Genomic DNA, 8786 nt, shown 5'->3' with positions numbered 1-8786 from the left:
ATAGCACAGTCAGTTTTACAGTTGGGTATGGGGGAGGTATGGAGAAGGCGATGGCACCCCACTCCAGTACTCTTGCCTGGAAAATCCCATGGACGGAGGAGCCTGGTGGGTTGCAGTCCATGGGGTCGCGAAGAGTCGGACACGACTGAGAGACTTCACTTTCACCTTTCACTTACATGCATTGGAGAAGGAAATGGCAACCCACTCCAGTATTCTTGCCTGGAGAATCCCAGGGATGGTGGAGCCTGGCGGGCTGCCGTCTATGGAGTTGCACAGAGTCGGACACGACTGAAGCGACTTAGCAGCAGCAGCAGCAGCATGGGGGAGGTATAGGGGAATACAGAAGACTTCTGAGATCAGGACACAGCAGTTAGAAAGCTGAGCACCTCGGGAAGTTTCCCTCTAACACACAAAGCCTTTTACTACCATCCCTTCCGGGCCTCTGCCCATCATCAGTTACAAAGCCGATTAAAAAATAATTAAAATAGATAAATGAATAAATAAAACACTGCCAAGGAAGCAGGTTTTCCAAAACCAGCTCTAACTCCTGGAACATCCTTGCTATGGAGTCCACATCATCTTCCCTAGACTTCCGGCCATGCTTCCACTCCCAAACCATCTCCAACAAGTCCCATTGCACGCCCAGCCTTCCTGCCCCAAAGCTTCTGCAACCCTTCTGAGCGCTAGCCCCCTCCATACACCCTCCTAGGTGTCTGGATTCCAATTTTCCTGTCCTGGCCTCCCTCCCTCTCTGGCTGCCCTGCCTCCCACTACACACTGACCATCTCCAGGCCTGAGATGTGTGACTGGCACCTGACTCCCCTCAGTGCCCACCTACACCCGGCCTATTGTGACATTCCAGAAAGGCTGTGGAGGAAGCCCATGCCCACGGAAGTTTCAAAGTACCAACTCAGGTGTCACCCCTGAAAAGCTTTGCTGACGCCCCACCTGGGCTCCTCTTCCCGCCCTAGACTCCCCGAGCACCCCTGCTCTCAAGAATCACAGAACTGCCCCAGTCGCGCGGCCTCCCACTCCCCCTGGGGCCTCAGTGAGAGCAGGGGCTATGTCTGGTTTTTCTAGGGGGTCCCTGGAGCCCAGCCCTAATGCCTCACAGGAACTCGGGACTGAGGGAGGCCGAGGCAGGAGGGAAGGGTGAAGAGTGAAAACAATGACGGAGAAACGGAGTGAGTGAACGGAGGGACAGAGAGAGCGAGGAGGGGTAGCCGCTGAGGTGCAGTCAGTCCCCTGACTGCTAAAACACACGCCAAGTCGAGGACTTGAGGTGCAGGAATGGGTGACGCTCTTGATGCGAGTCCGGCGGGGTCAGAGCTGCGGGAGGGCGGGCCCGGGGGCGGGGCGGAGGCGGGAGCGGGGCGGGGGCGGGGCGGGCCCGGGGCGGGGTCAGAGCTGCTGGAGGGCGGGGCGGGGGCGGGGGCGGAGGCGGGGCGGGTCCGGGGGCGGGGTCAGAGCTGCTGGGGGGCGGGCCCGGGGGCGGGGCGGAGGCGGGAGCGGGGCGGGGGCGGGGCGGGCCCGGGGCGGGGTCAGAGCTGCTGGAGGGCGGGGTGGGGGCGGTGCAGGGGGCGGGGCGGAGGCGGGAGCGGGGCGGGGTGGGGCGGGCCAGGGGCGGGGTCAGAGCTGCGGGAGGGCGGGCCGGGGGCGGTCCCGGGTGCGGGGGCGGGCCCGGGGCGGGGGTCCCGGGGGCGGGGCGGGGCGGGGCGGGGGTCCCGGGGGCGGGGCGGGGCGGGGCGGGGCGGGGCGGGGGCGGCGAGGACCCGGAGCGCTGGGACTGAGGAAGCTGCGGAGCCGGGGGGAGAGGTGCTGAGGCGCCCGAGGTTCCCCGTGCTGGCTGCGCCCGCGCCCCGCGGCCCCCGCTGCCCGTTGCCATGCCCTCCTACACCGTCACCGTGGCCACCGGCAGCCAGTGGTTCGCGGGCACCGACGACTACATCTACCTGAGCCTCGTGGGCTCCGCGGGCTGCAGCGAGAAGCACCTGCTGGACAAGCCCTTCTACAACGACTTCGAGCGCGGCGCGGTGAGGGCGCTCGGCCGGGACGGGCTGGGGCGGCCGCGGGGCAGGGTGCGGGCGCGTCCAGGACCCATCGGGGTGGCTGGGACCCAAGCTTGGGGGCGAGGGGCTGAGCACTTAACTGAGCACTTGCCCAGTTAAGGATTGCGCCCACTTCGTGGGACTCCATAGATGGCGCCTCAGCAGTGGAGAGAATGAGGAGGGCCAGGGATCCAGAGACCTGAGTTCCACCAGGGCCTGATCACTAGCTCGCTCCGCCCCCATCCCGGGCGTCAGTTTCCCCAGACATAAAGTGCAAGTCTAGGAGTCCTGGCTTCGGGTTGGTCTAGGAGTCCCAGCCGGTGGCTCAGTGTGGCACTAGCTGATGTCCCCACACCTGGGCAGCTCACACTCCCAGGCCAGGTTCCCAGAGGGATGCAGGGCGAGGGAACGAGAGACCGAGGCCAGGAGAAGATTTTTGCAAACCTGGAGGTTTTCACTGGCTCCCAGCAGAGTGTACACCGGGGAACACTTCCCCCCGGAATGTGAGTGTTCAGAGAAGGAAGAGGGAGGAGGGCTTCCCCTTTCCCCACCTCACCAGAAACCCTGGTGCCCTGGGAGTACAGGGAACAAAGGGACCCCGTGTTGACTGCGCCTCTAGTCTGCGGTGCCACGCGCTGCAGTAAGGTTTCATTCGGAAGTGGATTCCCAGTGTTGACCTGGGCGTGAATTCTAGCCTGTAGCGTTCTCTGTGAGCACAGAGGTGCTCACAACTGGTCCTCACCAGGTGTCTGGTGCCCAGTCCACTGGGTTTATTAAATGATCATTATACTTAAGTGCTCATTAAATGTGGTGATAGTCCCAACACACTATAGGTACACAGAAAATATCTGTTCCCTTGTGCCACTCCCAGCTTCTGAACTAGACCGTAAAGATTTAGTTTTCATGAAGCTGTCTTTTTATGTCTTCATTATTTTGTTGAACCAAAAGGAATTACTCATAGTTGACTATTTTTGACAAATAAAACTGGCAATTTCATATGGTTCAACCAAACACTTCTTGGGTAATATTCATGAAGCACGTTTTAGGTCTGCAGAGCCTAAAGTCAGCCAGTAATAGGCCACTCCTTTTCCAGACTCAGAATGGGCTTGATTCCCACCCAGCTGCCTCAGAACCTCGCTCTGTAAGTCCAACTGACACTTAGCCAGGTTCAGCATACTTATGCGGCTAGAGAGTACCCTTCTGGAAGAGTTTTTAGGCACTGAGTATAAGAACTACCTCCTGTTGTTTGATTTCCCCAACCAGGGACCTGGCCAAGAGGATGGTGGTGCAGGAGGGCTAATGAGTCATCCATTTGGGGTGATGATACCCTCAGCTGTTTCTGAAGCACCATCATTTGCTTCCATTATTTTGTGGCTTCCACCACCATGTGAGGAGGACAGGCTGCAGGCTGCTTGGTCTTTATAATCTGTCTTCAGGGGGTCCATTCTCCTTCACACACTATGCATCGGTGTCTACGCACCGGTGTGTTCATCTGTTCAGCATGGGGCACGTGGGTGTGGCTTCTCAGAGGGGAGATAAGGATGTGACCAGAACACGGGTGTTGGAAGAGAGATGAAAGCATCCCTCTGTTCACTATTTCCCCACCCTGAGAATTCATTCAAATGACATTGTGATTAAACACCTCGGTGAGAGTCCCAGAAGCAAATTTCAGAAGAGATTTGCATATCACATTTCCATTGGGGTGAGAAGGGGCACTTCAGGAGGGGCACTGCAGGGGACTTGCTGTCTCCAAAGGCTCTTTGAAAAAAATCAGCTTTTGAGAAAGTTCCCGTTGATGCAAAGTTACTCCACACTTGGTCTTGCACAGCCCTGAGCTACTTCCTCGTTCTCCAGACAATGTCTCTTTAAGGACAATCTGTCCCTTTGGGGTAAAGGTGAGGGAGAAATCTTAGAAGAAATACTTGCGGAGAAGATAATGCTATCCCATTTAACCTGAAAAACATTACAGTCATTATAGTAATAACAGTAATGGTAACAACAATAAAGACTTTTTCCAGGCAACCAATTCAGACATTTCCAGGTCATTGTCAGGTCAACACCGCACTCCCCTCACTCAAAATTCAGTCCCTGTAATGAACAGGACTGCTTTTTTCCCCCACCAATAAATTGAGTCACAAATCACTGGTTATTCTCATCAGAGTTCTGCAGAGTGATTCAGGACTGGAGTGGGAATCAGAGTCTTTCACAGGTGAGATTCTCCTGTCAAGACAAGTTGGTGTTTCTTTGACTCTGTCCATTTAAAGTAATTCAAGTCCAGGTGGGATGACTTTCACAGATCGGAAGACTTCTGGGAAATCTTAACCTGAGCCTTTTTCATTCCCTGGCAGCACTGTTAGGAAAGCAAAAGGCCATAGGTGCTGTTTAGTATATCTCCTTGAATGTAGTCAGTGAGTGTGAACAAGTCTTACAGCTTCACTTCTTAAATATTTTCAGTGAATATTCTTACAATATGTTCATGAAGAATATATTCTAGAATACTGCCTTCCCAGAAAGACTATATTAGTGAAGAATAAGGGCTTCCCTGTTGGCTCAGATGGTAAAGAATCTGCCTGCAATTCAGGAGACTTGGGTTCAATCCCCGGGGGAGGGGTGGGAGAGATCCCCTGGAGAAGGAAACAGCAACCCCTCCAGTATTCTTGCCTGGGAAATCTGAAGAAAACATATTTCCTTCTGATCCTCAGTCTATTCTTTACCTGCCCTCTCTGCGCCATCTATTCCCTGCGTTCTGCCTCTTCTTCCTCCTTCTCTTCCTTCCTCTGCTCCGTTCTCCTCACAGTTCCCCAATGCCTGGAATCTCTGTCATCTTTTCTGCTCCAGTTTCTCCCTTCTGCTGTCTCCTAGATTCTCCCAGGTCCCCAGTTCTTTGCTTCTTTAATCTCCCTAACCACTGCCCCTTTTCTCCCTCTCTCTGCCCTGCTGCTGCTGCTTCTGCTAAGTCACTAGCCTCTCCCTATCCACCCCTTAATCACCTCCCTCTCTCTGCTCCACAGCCCCCTCCTCTCCCTTCCCACCCCCCATCAGCCCCTCGTTAGCCCCCTCCACAACAGGCAGTCCAGGCTGGACCACATCATGACTGTTCTCTGTCCTTCCTGTAGCAGGAATCTGGGGCAGAGACAAAGGAACCTTTCTTTAAATGTCGATATAAAGATCAAAACAAAAACTGACCACCTAACACTTTGCTGAAATATTCCAAAGCCTTAGGGTTGTGTGTTCAATGTTGAGTTGAGAGCAACTGGATGAAATCAGCAAGCTGGCCCTTCTGAGAAAGGAGGCTAGTGAATATCAGGTTTCCCTGCCTCCACGTCTCTCTCCAATGCCCGACTGCTGCACCCACCACTTCTGCCCCAAGAACTCCATGCACCAGACTCCCTCTCCCATATGTGAATTCCTCACCTCCTTTCTCCACATTCAGAATGCCCTGCTCATTCCCCTTCTCCACTCAGCCCACCTCCAAAATCTTACCAACTCCTAAGAGCTGCCTCAAATGCTATCTCATAAGAAGCTTCTCCATGTCCTCCACCCCACTCCACATCACGTTCATACTCCATAGAGGGCTTGAACCCGGGCTGAAAGCCAGGTCACCTGGCTCCCAGACCAAGGCTTTTCCCGTGATGCGATCATCGGGAGAAGTGAGAGGAACCCAGACTGGGCCATCACACAGGTATGGGTTCTAATCATGGGGCCACCAGTTACTTACTAGCGTGGTAGCTGCCTGACCTCAGCCTGAGCCTCAGTTTCCAGCTATAAAATGAGATGATCATCCGCTCGCCAGGCACATGTGCTGTATTTAGTGTGTGCCCTGCCATCCACTGTCGGCCCTGTAGACTGTGCAGAACGGACGTGTGATGTTAATGAGTCAACAAGCATAGTATCCATCCGCACACCGGCCCAGGGAGAGGAGGAAGGAAGGTCATTACACCTCCGGCTCTTTGCTCCTTCCTAAGACCTGACTTTTTGTTTGATGGACAGGACCCTGAGATCTCCCCGGTGGCCCCCTCTATCCTTTGTGACTCTCCAGCAGCAACTCTCCCAGAAACCAGTTTCCAGTCACCAGACTGTCCCTAGACAGCCCGAGTGAGGACTGAATTCCTCGGACCCTCGTTCACCTCCTGGGGCACTGCTCCAAAGCAGGGCCAGCCAGAGACCGGCCAGACGCGCAGGCCTGTCCTGCCCGCTCCCCGTCAGATAGCATACTGAGTCCCTGTAAGTCTGTCCACTGATTCCATCCCAGGTGAAGCTCAGGGCCTTCCACCAGGTACCTGTAGGGGCCACTGGGGCTGGGGGACCTGAAGGGTCCATTCTCCTGTGACATAGGTGAGACAGGGTGACCCGGCTCTCCCTTCCCTCAAAGAAGCTACTTCATCTCTTCTTTATCAGTCGCTACCCACAGCTGGACGTCTGGCCCTCCCTCTGAGAATCGCCCTGGAGAGGCTCCGGGGGCTCCATCCCACGTTCCTGAGAATGTCCACCTCAGATACTCATGGCTCAGTGGCTGTTCTCTCCCCCTTCACCTCAGCCTTCCTGCATCAGCCCCCAGACACCTGCAGCCCCCGACCCCCACCCCTACAGAGCCTCAGGAAAGCCACTTCCCCTGGAGCCGCCACCCGGGGCCCAGGATTCACCGCACTTCACCACATGTCGACTTCCCTCTGCGGGGTCTGCGCTGCCAGCAGCAAGACGCCTGCAGACCTCACTCGGCCTCAGTTGAGTTCTCAGTGAGAAACAGTTTCTGGCAACAGAGTAGCCAGCCCATGTGGTGGGTCCCTGACAGGTGAGCCGCTCATCTGTTCTGCCGTATGCCCCACCCTTCAGGCAAAAGAGCCCTCCCGTCCCATGGTGTGTCTCGTGAGAGAGCAGGGATCACAGACAAGTGCACAGAGAATGTGACCCCCAGCCCGTGGGGCCTTGGGCAGGGAGGGGGCTGTCTGTACTACAGATCGTCGACCCCTGGGGAGAAGGCGGCAGGCCCCAGGTTGGGAAAGGAGTCCCAGTGAGGGGCTGGATGACCAGAGGAGCTGGGAGGAGGGAGAGGAAAGGTCCAGACCACAGGGAACTGGCAAGAGGCTTCCGCTTTCTGACCATAAGCGTCTAGCATCCGCAGCAGCAAAGATACGCAAACAGCTCCCTGTGCTCGGAGCCAGAGGGTTTGCTGAAAATACCCAACTTCCCACTCTTCTTAAGAAGTCCTCCCAGGGGTGTCCTGGGGTTTGGAGGGCGAGCATGGAAGTGGGGATGCACAGGGTCTTGTGCACGATGAACACCCATCCCCTCTACTTATCTCACTATTGCACTGACAACTCTTTAAGTTCTGCCAAGGAAAAACCTCAGAGATGGGTGAAATCTGGCTTAGAAAGTGCCTCAGATGGCACTGAGTCTGGGGCTTCCCGAACCTGCTGGTCTTCAGAACACCCGATGCAGTGTTCGAGCCCCAGCCTTCTCTCCCAGCCACACATAGGGTGAGGAGGGCCTCCAGCAGCACTGCCGCCGTGCCGGCTCGTCTTCTGGGGTCAGGAGCCTGGCAGCAGCCCTGGGTGCAGTGCTGCGCGTGGCCTGGGACAGACAGCAAGGCCAGCCTCAGCCCACCACTATGCCTCCGACGTGGTGGGAACCACTCATCTGATTTTCTTGGCATCACTGTGGCTCAGGGAACTGCAGAGGCCCCGGGACAACTTGAATCTGTGTGACTTCACTTTCACCCGAGCCTCCTCATTTTCACCCAGTTATCTGGGTGATAACTGATAACGAGAGACATATGGAAAGGCTTGGACTGGAAGTCCAGCTCTGCAATTAGTAGTGGAAGTGGGACTGAGTCTACTGTCTGCATCTGAGACACGGGCACAGCCTTCCCTCCTCCCAGGGTGCCTGTGGAATCGACACAGCAGCAGTGAGCCCTTTGCCAGTTGCCCCTGTGTGCAAGGACCAGTTTGCCTCGCCCAGCCCTGTGGGGAAGCAGGGCCAGCAGCCTGCTGCCCTTGTGAGTGGGGTCAGCTGCAGAGGCCCTCACAGCCTGGCCTGGAGGAGGCACTCCTGCCTGGAGACTCCACCTCCCCCATCCTGGGCCTTGTGAAGACAGCAGAAGGTCTCCCTCCAAGCAGCGCGATCACTTACTCACTTCCATCTCCCGAGGGCAGAGCTGGGGGACTCGGCCATCTCTGTCACCCAGGGCGCAGCACAGAGCCATGCCAAGAGCAGACATCTCTGCTAAATGAGCTGAGGATGATACGAAGGCTCAGGGGCTCCCAGACTCTGATTTGCCTTTTCTCCTTCGCAGGTTGATTCTTACGATGTGACAGTGGATGAAGAACTGGGCGACATCCAACTGATCAAAATCGAGAAGCGCAAGTACTGGTTCCATGACGACTGGTACCTGAAGTACATCACGGTGAAGACGCCCTGTGGGGATTACATCGAGTTCCCCTGCTACCGCTGGATATCGGGTGAGGGCGAGATCGTCCTGAGAGATGGGCAAGGTGAGCGGCTCAGTCTCCGCCCACCTCCTGGGCTTCCAGAAAATGAGAGGGTTTTGGGCCCTCCATCCCCGAAGAACTGTATCCACGGGAATAATAACAATGCCGCCCATGGCTGAGCACCTGCTCTTCGCCCTGATGCACCTGCAGGAAATGTGACTTCCTCTGGGTACTGATAAGTCCCGGGCTCAGAGGGTGGAGTGACAGGCTCCAAGCTCCATCCAGCCATGTCCCCCCTCTGCCATACAGT

General features: G+C 56.1%; 1 protein-coding gene across 1 annotated transcript in view; it reads left to right on the top strand.

Annotated features, from left to right (window-relative positions):
* The first annotated feature begins 1763 nt into the window (after positions 1-1763).
* The window catches only part of ALOX5 (arachidonate 5-lipoxygenase), a 46149-nt gene continuing 39126 nt past the window's right edge, over positions 1764-8786 (top strand). The window contains exons 1-2 of the mRNA XM_061405725.1: positions 1764-2033; positions 8341-8539. Coding sequence (XP_061261709.1) covers positions 1884-2033; positions 8341-8539 — 349 coding nt within the window. The 5' untranslated portion in view covers positions 1764-1883. The remainder of the gene's footprint in view (positions 2034-8340; positions 8540-8786) is intronic.

Source organism: Bos javanicus, chromosome 28 (assembly GCF_032452875.1).
Source record: "Bos javanicus breed banteng chromosome 28, ARS-OSU_banteng_1.0, whole genome shotgun sequence".
Lineage (NCBI taxonomy): Eukaryota > Metazoa > Chordata > Mammalia > Artiodactyla > Bovidae > Bos > Bos javanicus.
Note: the sequence above shows the minus strand (reverse complement) of the source record. Positions and strands in the feature narration are given on the sequence as shown.